General features: G+C 41.8%; 1 protein-coding gene across 11 annotated transcripts in view; it reads left to right on the top strand.

Moving 5' to 3' along the window:
* The window catches only part of MBNL3 (muscleblind like splicing regulator 3), a 109,476-nt gene that overhangs the window by 63,323 nt on the left and 28,388 nt on the right, over nt 1-17,765 (top strand). For 9 of the 11 annotated variants that reach the window (XR_014307082.1, XM_082716991.1, XM_082716989.1 and 6 more), the window contains exon 3: nt 15,466-15,630. Coding sequence is in view for 10 of the 11 variants with exons in the window: in XM_082716991.1 (XP_082573117.1) it covers nt 15,466-15,630 (165 nt within the window). In the remaining variant the exon portion in view is untranslated. The other 2 variants (XM_082716985.1, XM_082716993.1) reach the window with 2 other exon arrangements.

Here is a 17,765-nt window from a genome sequence, read left to right on the forward strand (position 1 = left end):
AAACTGAAGAAGTACTAACCAAAAGTGCAATGCTCCAAATTTTCCATCTGATCGAAATGACTCTGAATGTTTTATTCATTAGGATTCTAAAGTGAATTTGTATTCCGTGAGATCTTCAGGTAAGAAGCCTGTGATGGTAGGAAGGGGTCTTTTGAATGGATAAACTGGTCTCCCAAGTAGGCCCTGACTTATTGTCAGTTGAAAAGGGAGCAATAACTTTTCTTGTTTCAGTTATTTACAAGGATAAGATTAAAGCCCGGATCTTGTCTTTTACCTCCGGTCTTTCACTTGCCTTATCACTGAGCGGTGGGAACAGCAACTGTTTAAAGATGTCCAGTTCTGAAAAAAAGAAGTATCCTTGGCTTTTTAACATTGTATATAAATTTGGACCCGGAGCACATGATAATTTCTATTACTCACAAAAGCAAGGATTCCACATAAGATAATGCAACATCTTTTGTGGGGGAACGAAATGCTAAAGCATAGCTTGTAATCTGTAGTTTATTTAATATTGAATTCACAGTAACAATTTTAGTTCTACTGTAAACAACTAATAAAGAAAAATAACCATAATTTTTTTTTATACTTTGTCATGATTTTATTTCCAAGGTATACTAAATTGCATTTTCTTCCTTTATTCTCTCCAAGTACCTATGAGGTATACAGGGACAGGAATTATTCCTAGCCAACCTGATTACTGTAACTGGAAAATAATTTAGCCATGATCTAAAGATAATCAGAATTCAGAGCACTTAGATCCCGGTCTAGAATTCTTTCTGCTAAAATACTGGTTTAGTCTTAACATTTAGATGTATTACTACCTTGTCTAGTAACAGATGCATTCGAAGTCAAAAGTAGGAATAGCCTATGACCTGATTCCAAACAGCTGATTCGTGTCAACAGTGGATTTGTTATCCTTACTATTTTCCCTATTATAGTCTTTTTATTTATTTTTTATTTTTTTTAAAGATTTTATTTATTTATTTGACAGAGAGAGAAATCACAAGTAGGCAGAGAGGCAGGCAGAGAGAGAGGAGGAAGCAGGCTCCCTGCTGAGCAGAAAGCCCGATACAGGGCTCTATCCCAGGACCCTGAGATCATGACCTGAGCTGAAGGCAGACGCTTAACCCACTGAGCCACCCAGGTGCCCCCATGCAGTCTTTTTAAAAAGATTTATTCATTTGAGAGAAAGGGCGTGCAAGAGCAGGGGAAGGGGCAGAGGGGGGCAAGAGAGAATCCCCAAGCAGAGTCCCCACTGAGTGCAGAGCCCAACTCGGGGCTCGATCACACGACCCTGAGATCACAACACATGAGATCATGACCTGAGCCAAAACCAGGAGTAGGATGCTTAACTGACTGAGGCACCCAGGCATCCCCCTATCATACTGTCTTTAAAAGTATTCCCTAGTGTCATCAGCAAATACCTGTAATACACTGTCTTCTAAAAGCTGTGGAAAAGTCTAAATACTAAGTTATATTGAATAGAATGGGTATGTTCGTATTAATGACGTGTTTACCTGATGCATCTAAATATTGATGTGCAGTTTGAAGTCTTTAGTATTCTAGTTCACTAAATTCACAATTTAGTATTGTGAATAATATGGTTAACCCAAAATAAATTGGCAATATAGAGAAGAAATAAACCTATTCATGTTCAAAGGCTGCAGCTGGAGTGTGGAAAAAGTCAAAGCCTAGTTCCCAGGTCTACACTTTATCACACCGCTCTGCACGGTCAGCGTATAGACACACCCTAATCATTTAAGTCAACTGAGCTTTACGGTGGCACAGACTTTCGACAGACTTTTTTGAGGTGGTGTGTGTTGCATCTGTGGAATGAAATGCTCCTGAAGAACACTTGGGGACCGCCTTGCCATAAGGCTGATCTTTTGTCGTTGTTTGGAGGTTTTCTCCGCTTTGTGATAGTGGGAAACCTCTGACGCTCAGACCTTTGTGGTCTGAGGAAATCCACTTCAGAACAGCAGTAGTGTGCTCTTCCAAGATTCTTCTCTTAAGGTGGTAACGGTAGTCACAAAATGCCCACCAGACCCTCTCCGGCTGAGCACACTTCCATCCGTTGGGGGTCCCTGGGGTTTCTGCTGGACTATTGCTTAAACACACTTGATTGTGGCTTAAACTCCCTTACGCCAACCCCTGATAAAAGGACACTTCTCTCTTTTGATGGCTGCAGCCATCAAAAGAAATGAAATCTTGCCATTTGCAACAACATGGATGGAACTAGAGCGTATCATGCTTAGCGAAATAAGTCAAGCGGAGAAAGACAACTATCATATGATCTCCCTGATAGGAGGAAGTGGTGATGCAACATGGGGGCTTAAGTGGGTAGAAGAAGAATCAATGAAACAAGATGGAATTGGGAGGGAGACAAACCATAAGTGACTCTTAATCTCACAAAACAAACTGAGGGTTGCTGGGGGGAGGGAGGTTGGGAGAAGGGGGTGGGATTATGGACATTGGGGAGGGTATGTGCTTTGGTGAGTGCTGTGAAGTGTGTAAACCTGGTGATTCACAGACCTGTACCCCTGGGGATAAAAATATATGTTTATAAAAATAAAAAATTAAAAATTAAAAAAAAAAGGACACTTCTCTCCCTTAAACCAACTGGCAAAAATTCTACCGTGCAAGCATTTACTAAAAAGCTGTGCTAAGAGAGGATGTGTTTGTATTAATTGTTCTGCTTCGGTAAGGATGAAAGGCTTAATAAGGCATATAAAGCACTCAGTACAGTGCCTGGTGCCGGGCAAATACACAATAAAGTTAACTATGATTATTCACGTGGACGTTCGGTGACCTTCTCTTACTCATTTCCACGTCCCTCGAGATCCCTCCCTAGGTGCTTAACAGAACATCGCACCGCCATACGTTTATCTGTTAAATCATTTCAGGGCATGCCTAACAGCCAGTCGATGTGCAATCTCTGGTACAATCTTAGAGGGAAAATAGTGGCCCGGGCAGCAGAAGTATTTGAACTAGCTCATTCCTCCATTTAACACATGCCAAAGGATTGCAAAGCGATATCGTCCTGATCAAGCATGCGAGCTCCCGACCCAGCGCCCCTCAGTTCATATCCTTGTTCTGCTCCATTTGGTCTGTCCGTTGGTGGGTGTTTCTTCACCTTGCTGTGCCTCAAGTCCTCAGTAAAACACTGACCCAGGGTTATTGTGAAAATTACACGAGGCGACGCACGTAAAGCGCTTTGAATGGTGTCCAGCACCTGGTAAATACACAGTCCAAGCAGCTGTGACTCAGGGGCAAGCACTGGGGGGAAAAAATGCAAACCAGACCGCACTGTGTTCCATAAATCTCCCAAACGGGTTTTGTCGTTATGACTGCTTTCAAGATATTAATGGAAAATATAACTTTACAGGTCCTCAACCTGGTCTCCAAATGTGTGTCAACAATTATCACACGCTGAGTGATATGTGCTAAAACCAGAGATACATTTATTCCCCCAGCACCCTCGTAAATGGTCAGAATCCTTTCACATCTGAAGGATCATTTGACCCTGTGGTCTCGAGTCTAGTATATAAAGTCGATGTAAAACATAAAACAAAATAAAGCTAATTACACGCGCCACTTATCTTTAGTGGAAAAACAAGTGTAAAAGATTGGCAGGCTGATGTTTTGTGCTATCTACTTTATTTCACTGTATCACTTTTTTCTGAAATATTTTTTCTAGAATGGAATTTGATTTACCTGATAAGAGAGACACAAACTGAACTTTTTTGTTTGTTTGTTTAGAAAGCCACATTTTCTGAAGTTTTCTAATTTTATTCTGATCTTCAGATTTTCAGAGAAGGCACAATGAAGGTAGAGTAGATTTCTTTTCTTTTATAAGAATTCCAGGAATTAAAAGGCACCAGCTGGACTCTCAGCATGATTCTAAAAACCATGTTGTGCTTAATACAGACGGTACACATAGTTAAAGAACATGACACCCTTACAAGTGTACTATTCCCCAATAACTCTTGTTCCAGCTGTTTAAACTGACTTGGGGAGTACAATTAATAGATTTTAAAACTAATTAATTTGTGCTGTACTTTGCTTTGTTTTATTTTTTTTTCCTGTTTTAGATCTGGAGATAGGCATTCTTTGGCTGAGGTCTTATTTCAGCTTCTCCTCTGTAAGGATTATGGGACATTTATGGTTGAGGGATTGATTTATTTGAAAACATAAAACCTCCACTTATCATTTTATCTTCTTTAAACTAACCCCATTTCTAGTTACATTGTTTGTGGATGGCCTTGTTTGGTTCTTTAAATACTAGGAACAGTTTCATCATCATCAAATATTAACTGGTTGCTGTATTTACTGAGAACTTTCTCAATTCTGTTCACATCTCTGAAACACATTTCAGATGAAGCTCAATGCTTGGTAGATATTCAGGCCACGCAGAATAGATCTTTATTTGAAAAGAGAAACATTTGTATCAATAAAATTGCTTGCTTTTATGTCTGCAGAGCAAAAACAGGAAGTTGGCCTAGTTTTCAGATACTCTTAAAAAATTACTTGCTTTAAAAAGGCCACTTTCTTTAAATACACCATGCATTTGGAGTTTGGAGGTTTCTTTGGGGATTTGTCTGATACTGTAAAATGCCTACAGTTTTAATACCAAGTTAGCACAGAGTTTGCATTAAGACTCTTGTTGATAAAAATATATTACAGTTAACAAAATGTAAACTTCGTCCCTGCCTCAAAATATTTGAAATATTCGAATATTCAAATATTTTGAGGCAGGGACGAAGTTTACATTTACAGTAGACACCACGGAGACTTCCTGTTTGGAAATAGCATATTTGGTATCAGTCTGGTGGTTGGGTAGGTGTGTGAGGAAAATGCTTATTTCAGGTAGACACATTTGGCCTCCATTTGGAATTTGAAAGGGGATTTCACTTTTGTGAAGTTAGTAAGACCCTGCAAATAGCCATTCTGACATCATGCTTTTAAATTTCTTTATCTGAAAAAGGCCTTAGGTTTTAGCAAAAGAGGGACTGATTGTCATCTTTGTGCTTCTAATTTCAAAATGCAAAAGGTAAATCAATAACGATTCCTGCCCTTTGCGTAACCTCTGGGTGGAAGGAAGGATCCCTGGCTGGAATGATGTAATGACTAAATTAAATTAATTAATTAATTAAGAATTAAAAAATTAATTAAATGTAATGATTTAATGTATTCTCAGCGGCATACTGAGCTCTGCAAAGATAAATTGTTTAAACCTGAACAATAATCAGTGCTGTTTGAAAATACTTATACTCTTATACTCTTATCTCCTTATACTCTTGGTCGATGTTTGCGAGCTGTTTGAAAGTTAATTTCTTTGAAACCTTCTTTTTACTCAGAGACAGGAAACTTAATTTTGCCAAGTGGAGACCCCACGGTTTAAGTCAAGTGCAAAACTAAGACCCTTAGGAATCGAGGGATTGCCAACCACCTCCTTACTTCCCAAGTTTTAGTGCGGTTTAAACTCCCTTGAGACCCTTACGTTTTAAGTCATGAACACCTAAAGCGCATGGTTTCATGGGGCAGGAGTCACAGTGTAGGGAAAGCCCATTAGAGAAGTCCCAAAGTTGTTACTCCGGACATTCTCTGGCTGAAGCATTCAAAGAAAGGAAAAAAGCAGGGGAGATGAGCTGCAGATCTTTCTTCGTAGCGATCATAGGGAAAAATCTCCATCTTGTTAGCTGTTGGCACATCTGGTATAGACAAAAATGTTCAATGTCATTTCAACGGACCACCCGGTTCTTGGGACTTCACTGTATTTTTCTAGTTAGGAGAAGAGAAATAGAACTGAAAAGTATGAAGGAAAAACTAACTTGACCCATCGGTTACCATGGTTTAGCTTTAGTAGGAGGGAGCATTCGTTCGGCCTCTTCCTTAAGAACATTCTAAAGAAAAACTGTTTGTAAAAGGTGTTTCATGACGAAAAGAGGGAGGTTCTGCAATTCGGCTGTGTTGGGATAGCAGATTTCCTGACTGTGGGGTATATAGGACAGAGATCCTTTGATACACTCTGTCAGGCTCTAAAGAGGAATGTAGTATGCCATTCTTACAAGAATTCCTCCAGGAAACTGAGCTTTTGAGGCTCCTCTCTTGGGAGCACTGGTCTATGGTACACACTCTGGCAAATGCTTTTCCAGCTTTACTTTTGCGTTCCCATCCTTTGTTCTCTACAGACATGTAAACTTCCCCAGTGTAGTGTGATTTCATTCCTTCTGAACTGGCCTGTTCTGAATCTTTGATAATTCCAACAAAGGCATCTGCATCTTTTCTTTGAACATTTAAGACGGATTTGCTTTTATCCTTTTAATCTCTCCATTTAAAAATGCAGAAGTCATCTATTACATTCTTACTTCTGTTGCACTCATAAGATATGAATGTTTTGGAGTGCACCGTGCAATTAAAAGCATTTTTGTTTCACAACAGCGTGTAAACAAAGTTACAGGAAAAATATGGGAAAACTGAAATGAAGTTTATGAGGTACTGAAATTTGGGGGTCGAAAATCAGTCGGACGAGCAATCACTTGCCAAGCTTTGCTCTGGGCCAAGCACTAAGTTCTGCGCTGGGACTAGAACATGCCTAGAACACGTCTTCTGCCCTCAAGACAGTTTACAGACAAGAGAACGCTCCTTACACCAGGGATCGTTGGGTACTACAAGGGACGGCAGTACGCAAAGTGTGGTCCAAGGACTCTAGAGCATCACTAAAACCGTTTCTGGGGTCTGAGAGATCGAACCCGTTTTCATGATCGTATTAAGATCTCATTTGCTGTTTTCATGGTCATTCTCTCGAGAGTGGAGTTTTCCAGAGACCACATGATAGGGATGTTGCAACAACTGAATGCAAAAGCAAGCAAGAGGGGAGGCTGCGTGCCTACTAACTTAAAAAAAAAAATTCAGGACCATGTCTAGTAATGGATTCCTAAATGTTCACAATTACCACTTTGGGGATATGCATTTTCTGTCATGTGGGGCTATCATTTTCCTCGGCTTTAATGGATGACTTTTGCTTGAATGTGAGAATTCCACAGACGAGGCTGAAGAAAAAAAAAAAAAAAAAAAGCTTACCCCCTCCCCCGTCCTCACCCCTCCCACCCCCAAATAAAACCTTCAAAACACAAAAGCCTCATCTTCCTGTAGTAATTACTATGTTCCAAAAATGTGTATAAATTCAGAGTCAGGAGTTAGGAGTGGTGGTCACTGACCATGGCCCTCTTCGTCCCCACCTCAAGGAGGAGCCCCGGGCAAGCACGAAGTCATTTGAATAGACGATTGCGCCACGGTGGGTGGGAAAAGTAGAGTGGCTGACGGGTAGGGAGCTGTGGGAAGCTTTTGGTGGGAGGAGCCATGGATTAAAAAATTGCTTTCTCCAACAGCCAACTTCCTTAAATTCCTTGCAGCTGGTCAGGTAAGCTAGGTCTGGGAGCGTCTTCTGCTTTGCTTGGGGCAGTCGAAGGCCTAGTAGAACCTGGGTGGATTCCATGGAGAGAAATCCTTTTGTCCTTAAGGTAAAGGGAGTAAAATGGGGTTTTGGAGGATTTGACTCAATTTAGCTCAACTCAGCAGGGTAGAAGAATGATACAGAAAGTGGGGAGCGTACTTATCCTAAAACATTGTTCATCGCCTGTGTGCAATTCCTGTTCAGTTGGGGGTTCTGTATCCCCACTTGATAGATCTGGCAACCCTGGATGGGGTTCCGCTAGGGCAGAAGCCCTAGCCAGGAAGAAAGGCAGCAAGCAGCCGGTGCCCTCTTTGTCCTGGGTCTGTATCACTACAGTAGGTCCCTAGGTGGGGTGTCTTAACAAAGGAAGGGGAAGGAACCCTAAGAACCCAACATTTGACTGTGGGCTGAGAGCGAGCCATCTCTCTTATGTTGTTTCCTGACGAGCCTATGTCGCGTGATTTTGTGGGGATTTTATTTGTTGGAGTTACACATTGAATGCCATTATGTTCTCTTTCCTGTTTTCTGTATTTTAATGACTTTTTATGCTGGCAGCCATCAGGCTGCTTTAAAAACAGCCTCCATGAATGCTTTTGGTGACTTGGTACGGACATGCTTGCCTTGTCTTTGGTTTTCATTTGATTCTGATCAGCTGCTTTGTAAACACAGGGGGTGCGTTCTTGAGCAGCTTACTATTGAACAGATAACTCAGTTAATATTTTTCCAGCTCGATTGAAGGTATTCGATGAGACTGGGGCAGGCAGACAGGGTGCGGGGTGCGGGCAGTGGGGACTTAGAGGTGGGGGCAGGAAGCAGATCTGAGCCACGGGTGAGGCAGGCATGGTTTTTCTGTGACCAGCCTCTGATTTTTAGTGTTATTTGCTCTTCAGAAAATTTCACGGAAAAATTTAAGCTCGTGACTATTTGAAAACAAGTGTTTAATGTAAATACAGTTGAATGGGGGGGTGAGCTGTGGCGGGGGGGGGGGCGGGTCTTGAAGTATAGCGGGGACAGGTTTCTTATAAGAAGCCAGTGCGTGCCATAGAGATCCGCAAGAAGGTCCCACCCGATGTGACTGCCTTAAAGCCACATATTCTACCTCTAAGTAGGTAGTTTCAGGGATTTTGACTTGCAGCTTGTGCACAGAATGTGGGGTTGGGGTAAGAGTGGGGGTGGCGGGGAGGTGGGGGTGAAAGCAGCGTGCTGGAAGCTGGCTTGGGAATGCAGTGTTCGCCTTGGGCGACTCAGGTGGCGACTGCCCATGGATCTGCTGCAGGTTCCTTTATTCGGCTCTGTGGGGCCCTGTGGCGTGGGGGCTTCTTGTGGCTGTAGACCCCTGGAATTAGACCAGGGTTTGTGTCTTTGTGCCTCGTGGATTCCTCACGCTTCTGGCTTCGTTATACTGAACTACCAGGAGTTTTTAGCCATCGTGATCACATACAACCCAGAATATATATTCACAGCAAAAAAAAAAAAAAAAAAGAAAAGTATGAATTCACCATGTTCTAGACCTGAATAGAATAACCAGTCATTTGAGACAGACTATCAGAACAGCCTTATTTATAAGTTGGCTATGTTTTCTTGTTGGAGGAAAAAGAAAGAACTTAATGGAAGGAAACAGCTAGAGAAGCAAGTAGGCTTCTTGAAAAAAAAAAAAAAGATTATTTGAGAGACAGAGCACAAGCTGGGGGAGGGACAGAAGGAGAGGGAGAAGCAAACTCTCCCCATCCTGGGACGCTGGGGTCATGACCTGAGCCGAAGGCAGATGCTTCACCCACTGAGCCACCCAGGCGCCCCAGCAAGTAGGCTTCTAAGGCAGACTTAGTGTTGCTCCCTATAAAATCATTCTCACAAACTTTATTCATTCACTCAGCAAACTTATGGAGTGACCGCTCTTCTCCAGACACAGAAACATCCCTGGAGGTTCAAAGATGAGGAAGATAGAGTCCTGCCTTTGGATAAGCTCAAAGTCTAGTGGGGAGATAGGCATGCAAACAATTTATCGATGTGCACAGTGATAAGTGCTGGGATAAAACTGCAAGATGCAAGTGGAGGCTCAGAAGAGGGGGAGATAAATGAGAGGCAGCGCGGGGAGGGGAGTCTAGGCAGATCTTTACAGGGGAAGAGTCATTTGAACTGAAAATCCATGTTGGGGAGTTCGAGCCTGGGAACTTGGCTTCTGCCCCTAACTGAGCTGCGTCTGAAGTAGGACGAGTCCTCTCATTTCTTGGCTCTTTGCTTTCTCAGGAAGATAAAGGCACACGGGATGTTCCTTAAAGTCCGGTTCAGCCCTAAATGTTACAAGCTGGTAATCAGGCCATCTCGGTGGACTGTTTCAGAACAAGTTGTCATCGCGGAGCCCTACTCCCTTCATCTATTTGGAGGTCACCATTTGAAAGCTTTCCTGAGGCAGATAGGCAAGAAAGTTCTTCTGCCCTCTTCCCAGCTTCTTATCTGAATTCAGACTTGGTGTCTGGTTTGTGCCAAAGTCATTGCCCAGTGTGTGCGTAAATGGGACCTCAAGAAAGCAGAGTTCAGTAGTGTAAGGAAATGAGATGCTGAGCTGACTGCAGGGGACGGGGGGGGGGGGGGTGCTTGGCTGGCCTTCTCCATGGGGGTCTGTGTTCAGCCTCATTAATCTTGCCTTCAATATTTTCAGGAAATGGTTTATTAAAGACTTTAAAAAAAAAGCTTTCTTGTCTGCATCGCAAATTTAAATTACAAGTTATATGTAAGATTTAAGGATGCTCTTTATGCATATTTGTCAATGTTCATAGATGCTATAATGTTGGAGGAGAAATGGATGCAGATTTTATCCATTTTTTAGAAAGACAGAACCCTAAGAGGAAGAAAGTGGGAAATTAGCCATTAGTGTGCTGAGGTCTGGCTAATACGTTGATGTTGATGTCCCCTCACTTTTAGCTCCTTTAGATTGTTCTAGCCTTTGAATAGGTCTTGATGGTGGTAGGAACCAGGCAACCTCAGACGTGTGATTTGTAATTCTTGAATCACTGTTACTTCCTCTGAGCAGCTGTGTCTACGCATGTAAGTGTGTGTCAGTGGGCTGCTGTGATCTACAGGATTTTTCATTTAACACACGATCATTAAAAGGAAATAACATAATTTGTTTCATAGAACAAATCATCTGTTCTTTGCCTATATTTAGCATTTCACTTTCATTCTTGGTCGCCTAGCAGAGCTGTGAGGTGTCTTTGAAAAGGTAACCCAGTAATCATTGAATCTGAGGGGAGGGGTTCCCCCCACCACCCCCCTCCCTGTAATTCCACATGTATTTGAAGAAGCCAGTCATTCTGCAAACAGCTGTTCCTGTTAAGATACTGTGACTGACAAAAGGTAATTTTCAGCTTCCTAGGGTCCTTTTCTTATTCTGATGGATGGTAGAGCTTTCTCTTAGGAACGTTAAAAAGTACATTTCACAGGCTTTTTCTACCACCAAGTGCATGGGAAATCTTGGATCTGACAGACTCACCCTCATAACTCCCAAGACTTAGGTGGGATTTGAATCTCTACAATGCTACTTTTCTCTCTCCGTCAAAGGCTTTGTACTCATTTGTCAAAAGCCTGAAGGTAGGAAAAAGGAAAGAGATTGAATTGTGGAGGTTTTACAAATGCTCGGCAACTTTTTCCTTTGTCTGTCATCAACTTTTTGATGCAGATGTATTTCAGAAGTTTCATTGACCATTTTCTCCCCCTGCTGCTTTTTGGGTGCAATTTCAAAGCAAGTAGATGGGGAAGGGGGAAGTGGAAGGTCCATGGGTGTAGTGTGGCTCTTATTCTGACTAAGAACCACTTTCCTATTGAATCACTTTGCTATTTTCTTAACTCAGGAACATAGTGAAAGGCCAGATGAGAATGGTTTGTTTTTAAGGCCAAAGGAAATGGAAAGGAAGTGAAATTCAGGCGAGCATACATGAACTGGCATGCTAATCTCTGTCATTCTTCTTTAATTCTCCGTGTATATGTAGGGGGAAGCAGAGAGAGAGTTCTTTATCTTTATCTTTTTTTTTTTCTCTTAAGATTTATTTATTTATTTATTTTAGAGAGAGCGCATGGGGCAGGGGAGGGAAGGGAGACAGAGAGAGAATCCAAGCAGACTCCCTGCTGAGCTTGGAGCCCCATGTGAGGCTCAACCCCATGAGCCCAGGAGCCAGAGACCACGACCAAAGCTAAAACTAAGAGTCGGCAGGGGAAGCCTAACTGAGGGTGCCCTCACCCTCCCATCCCCCACACCCCCTCCCACCCTAACCCAGGCACCCCATAGAGAGTTCTTTGTCTTGACTAACCTTAGCTGCTGTTTTCTGGGTAGAGCCAGCTCTGCTGGTGGTTGGCAACTGTCAAAGGTAAAGACTTGTAGAGTCCTTTTTGACATGGTCCACTGGGCACATGGCAACTCTGAACCTGTGGTTCTAGAAGGAGGACTTGGGACACCTTTGACGTGGCTTGGGAAACCTGAGGGGTATTTTTTTTTTTTCAGACCAAGATAGTTTCTGGGCTGTTATAGACCCAGTGTGGTAAGATATCTTGTGACCCATTCAAAGTGCTTAGCTGGTCGAAAGAAAACGCTGGAAACTTTCTAGTCTTTAGTTTTCCAAAGTCCAAGAACAATGGGTGATTAGATACTGTGCTGGGCAGTCCCTCCCCTGCCTCCACCCCAACCCATCCCTACCTGTTTACCAAAGAAGGACCAAAAGCAGATGTTAGTAAATGTCAGAAACCAAGTTTATTCCCCTACGACTCCAAACTCTAGTTTAAGTATTTTGGCCTATAATTAAGTTTGGGCCTCTTGAAGAATGAGGACTGTGCAGAAGAGATTTGTTAGCACGGAGTGTTGTGCCTATCAGTATGTTAGCCTGAGTTCCAAAGTCATCTTGAAAAAACTTAAGAGGCTTGGTTTTCTTGGGAAATATTGTGTTCCCCAGATAACACTGATATTACATTATTTGGTCTGGTCATCTATTGTTTGGATAGAAAATGCAGATTTTTTTTGTCTTTTATAAGCTTTCTTTAGCATAAGCAGCCGTCTCTGGTAAGGTAGTATTGCTTTGCATTTGCATTGTTATAGAATTAAATTATGGATTCTGTCATTCAAAAGGGAATGCTTTATAAATCAAGTAAAAATCTCATAACTAAGACAAATAAGTTGTGTTTAAATCTTCTGGGGCCTCCTATTCCACACTTTCCGTTTTACAGCTCAACTTGATGTAATTATTAAAGTGTAATTCTCTTTTCTTTTTTTGTGTACTGTTTTTGCTTTGTACGAATGTCATTAGTTTTCTGAGACAAAGCTTAAGAAAAGTTATTATATGTAAAGGACAGTAATATAAAAGTACAAAGGCAGGAAGTAATCCTTTATCTGTAGATTGGCAGAAGATGTGCCAAATACGCAGCATTCTCTCCCTCTCTTCCTCACTGATAGCACTCAATGTAAATGATGTTAAAACTTGAAATCGTAACAATGGTAAAAAAAAAATCCTAGTGTATTCCTTTTCTTTTCATTGTTTAAACTGATCCATTGTTTGGAACTCCTGACTTTAAGAGACAGCCCTCATTACAAAGCTTCTTCGGAAGGGGTTACAGACTGCGTTCTGTGCAAGCATCTATGGTTGTGTTTGCCACAGGAAGAGGAAAGATCATTCACAGAGAAGGAAGGTCAGGAGTAAGTTATTGAGACCTGGTGGGGTTGGGGGGCAGGACCTCCAAATGCAGCTGCAGTTAGTGACGGAAAGCCCCGAAATTCCGAAGAGGGAGCAGAAGTAGAGACAGAGATTTACGATCTGAGCCAGTGCGGTGATAGGTGAAACTTTACAAGAACTTTGTTTCTCCAGGGAAGGGAGATTAGAGAGCAGAGGATTAGGACTGAAGCTTGGGGAAATCTTAATGGTAGGGCGTGGGAGGAGGAAGAGGAACCCCCAAGTATAAACTGGCATGCTTGGCCAGCAAGCATCAGCGCTCCCCGCAGGGTTGTTAACTCTGAGCCAGAGAACCTCGGTCACACTGGGTGGAGGGTGGAAAATCTAGGGACTAAAATCCTTGCGATTTCGCTTCGGTGCAGGTTGTGGTAGGCGTAAAATGAAGCTTATGTTTTCTCATAGGAGGCACATTAGTGGGGCGGGGGGGAACCCTCCACTGTTGTGTTTTTGAGCCCATAGAAGGATTTCCTGCCAGTCCTGGTATGTGCTGAAATGATGTAGCCGTTCTTAAGCTACTTTTACAAAATCAGAACGATTGGGTTAATAACATTCTCAACTCTTCCTACCAATAAATGCTTCCTTTACCAGGATATGCAGAGGAATGTAAAGGTACGTGGAAAGTAAGATATGATTTGATTTTCTAAATTATTTGACTTGGTTAAAATGAAATTTGTCATTGGGAGAAATGAAAGGACGAAACTGACAAAAAATCATGGCTCCTTTCATTTCTCAAGCTCTAAGTTATATTCAGCTTCTTATCATGCACGCATCTGGGTTTGTGTTCAATGTAGCTCTAGAAAGTTTTGAAGGCCACACCTTGATACGCAGTGAAATTATAGGAATGCTTTAATGACAAGATAACTCAGTGTGGAGGCGTGATTGTGGAAAGGTTTAGCCATCTGAAGTAAGGGAGGTTCCTATCATGTGTCAGAAACGCTTGATGAACTAACCCGTTTCTCCTGTGGATTCAGGTGGCCTGGGAGCTTATATTACACTCCTGGGTACCTCCCCCCAAAAGCTGCTCTTTTTCTCCACCCCTCTCTCCAGTGTAAAGAATTTTAGCATTGGTGGAGAGAAGAATTGCTTGCAGTTGCGCTTATCTGGAAAAGATTATGGGGGACCTGGTCATATGAATGAGAGGTTCAGTAGCCTCTTTGGAGAGTGCTGGCCAGTTAAACGAATGGAACAGGTCACATTTGACATTGTGATAGATCTCTATCCATTGATGTCCTTTGGTACCACATAGTAGACACCATAATTAGCAGCCATGTCAGCATTTAAACAACACCAAAGGCATATTTGGTTGCCCAGGACTGACATATTATCCTGTCTGGAAGTTCGTAAAGAATCAATTAAAAAAAAAAAAAACATTGAAAGAGCTGAGACTCCAAAATACACTTTGGTCTCAATTATCCAAGTGATCTAGGGCCATTGCCTCTGGAACCTAAGGAACAACATGACTGTCAGGTATAAAGAGGTATGCTCTGATGAACAGAATGCCAGGGGATTTCAAGATGTTTCCCATGTTGTATGGATTCAGGAAAAAGAACTTTAAAACTGCCCAGAAAAATGGATCTAAAATTTATCAGGTATATTTATGTGTATATAGTTATCTAACATTTTCCCTTAATTTTCTTGATGGTTTCTGTATGCAGATCCAAATCCTAAATCTTATTTAACACACATGATTTTACATGTCAGGAAATTTTTATTTAATCTGTAACATTATGAGAGTATCATAGTATTCCTAATATTTTATGTTTAAAAGATTTATTTATTGAGAGAGAGAGAGAGAGTGGCCGTGGGGGGTGCAGAGAGAGAGAGAGAGAGAAAGAGTTTCACGCAGACTCCCTGCAGAGCGAGGAGCCCGCCCTGGGGCTCGACCCCACAACCCTGAGATCACGACCTGAGCGGAAACCAAAAGTTTGGCCCTAAACTGACTGTGCTACCCAAGTGCCTCCTAATATTTTATGTTTTAAATATAATTTGATGCATATTAAAGTAGGGCAGAGCAGAGTGGCTAAGAGAATGGGTTCTGGAATCAGACCAACCAGGTTTTAGTTCGAGTTTTGTCACTTTCTAGCTGCGCCAGTTTCTCTAAGTGTCAGTTTCCTCACCTGGAAGGTGGAGCTTAAAAGGTTATCGATCCCAGGGGGTTTTTATGAAGACTGTTAATTCGTGCGTGCAAAGTGCTTATTACAGGAATCCACACATGCTTGGGACTGCATAAACTTTTGTTACTTTGTTGCCGGATTTTGAGAAATACCAATGCGCATTCATCTAATTCTTCATTTTCAGGGTCGCTGTGCCAGAGAGAACTGCAAGTACCTTCACCCTCCTCCACACTTAAAAACTCAGCTGGAAATTAATGGACGCAACAATCTGATCCAACAAAAGACCGCCGCGGCCATGTTCGCCCAGCAAATGCAGTTTATGCTCCAGAATGCTCACATGTCATCACTTGTAAGTCACGGCTATGTCTTTGAGAAACTGCGTATGTGTGTCTTTTTTTTTTTTTTTTTTAAGAATATAGATCTATGCCGAAATCCCCTTGCTGGGCTTTTGGGTGTGTTGGGTTTAACACCTGGGTTACATTTACCGTGAATTCAGTTTCTAGAAGAATAACAATAAAGGAGCAGGGGCATTTTAAGATGAGGAGGAGGTCTGATTGTTATTACAGGTAAACCGTTGAATTCTCACGTATTAAGCCAAAGAAATTTCCTTGCTCTTTCATGGCGGTTTTGTTACTTCTTAATGGCTTCTTATTTTGAAATAATTATAGGTTGAAGGAAAAGTTGGCAAAGACAGTACAGAGAGTTCCCATATTACCCCTCGCCCAGCTTCTCCTTCTGTTAATTTCTTGACAAATAGTCAAGGTGAAGAAACCGACATTTTACGCATTGCTATTAATTAAACTCCAGATTTTATTCAGACTTCATTAGCTGTTTTTTTAGGGTCGTCTTGCTGTTCCCATGTCGAATCCAGGGTACCACGGACATTTATTTGACTCCTGTGTCCCCTCTCTCTTCTGGTCTGCGACCGATTCTCGGTCTTTCCCTGTTTCCCATGATCCTGACATTCTTGAGGAATCCTGGCCAGGTATTTGATGGTGGTTTAGCTTAGCGCAGCCACAGAGTTTCCCTCTGCAGGAATTAAAAAGATGATGTCGCCATTCTAGCCCAGCATCTGGTATTTTTATAGATCAATGAGTTGAAATGGATCCTTGACAAAGTAATTTTGTCCTATTGAAAATTCATTTTGTCCTGATACCTTACAATATAAAGTTGCAATTTAGTCTTAGAACTTCCATTATTGAGATACTAATTGGAAAGGAGTATGTTGTCTTCATCTGTTACCCATTTGGTCAGTGACTATGTAGTAAACTCACTGAAAGCTAAAGACCATGTAGCTTTTCTGCTCTGTCGTATTTAGATGAATACAATGAAAATGTGGTCTCAACAAAGCCTATTTTATTATAAAATCGATTCTCAGAATTCGAGGAAATCCGTGTGGACAGGGCAACCCCTTCACTGGTACATCTTTATAGGTAGTCGGGGCATTGATGAGTCGCTGAAATTTTGCACCATGATCCTCTTTTTCCAGAAGGGCCAGACAGCATTAAGTAAAATGAATAGATTTCATTCCCCATACTAGAAGTTTGCCAAAAACATTTGCCTTAGAACTCAGTGCTGATTAATGACATTGATAAATTAGTTCCCAGAAGGTCATCAGTGAGCTCTGAGCTCTTCTTTGACCTTTCATAATGCTTCATACAGTTAAACTCCTTCTTCCAACCCTTTTGTTAGCTTTCACACAGTGAGCTGTTTTCGCTCCTCCGTGTTTCTAAAAGGGTAGGGAAAAAAAGGTGTTCCAGATTCTGGGAATAGTCTGAACAAAACCACAGAGAAATGAATGTTTGTGGTGAGTCCAGAAAGACATGAGCAGTAAGGGAATAAAGCAAGGGAGCTTTTCACCCACCGCCATTACCACTCGTGGCCTCTAGTGGATGTCCCAATTTCAGAAGGAGCGAAGAATAGAGGCCAGACTGTATTACACACCTGAGCCCAGCATGGTTTTTTTTTTTTTTTTCTTAGTCAAGAGATAGCACCGGGGCATCAATCAAATACCCGGTTTCAGGGAATCAGAGAGCGAGGCCTGGGATAAAGTAGGGGTAAAAGCAGAAGGCAGACTAGTCATCTTCTATTCAGCCTCCAGGAGAGTGTTTCCATTCCCCATCTCAACCATTCATGCATTATTGATCATGCTGGCTCACCCTGGAGACGAGGGAGTGGCTTTTTTTAGAGTCCAATAAGAGATCCGTTGAGTTCTCTAGCCTCTTGTGCTTTCTAATTGAATTCTCCATGCTTTCTATAATAGAATACATTTCCCTTTTTTTCTTCCATGAGGGTAATTTCCAATTTCAGACTGCAGAATATGACTGATATGACTCACAGGAGTACAATTTATTTTATAGCATGTCGTAAGATACAAGACATTACTTAGAAGACCCCAGGGAACAATTGGAAATTGCTTTTCTACCTTGTAGATTATTTAACAATAGCTGTTGTGATGTGATAAACTGATAAAAGATTAATTTC

The sequence above is a fragment of the Mustela nivalis genome (genome assembly GCF_964662115.1).
Source record: "Mustela nivalis genome assembly, chromosome: X".
NCBI classification, from domain to species: domain Eukaryota; kingdom Metazoa; phylum Chordata; class Mammalia; order Carnivora; family Mustelidae; genus Mustela; species Mustela nivalis.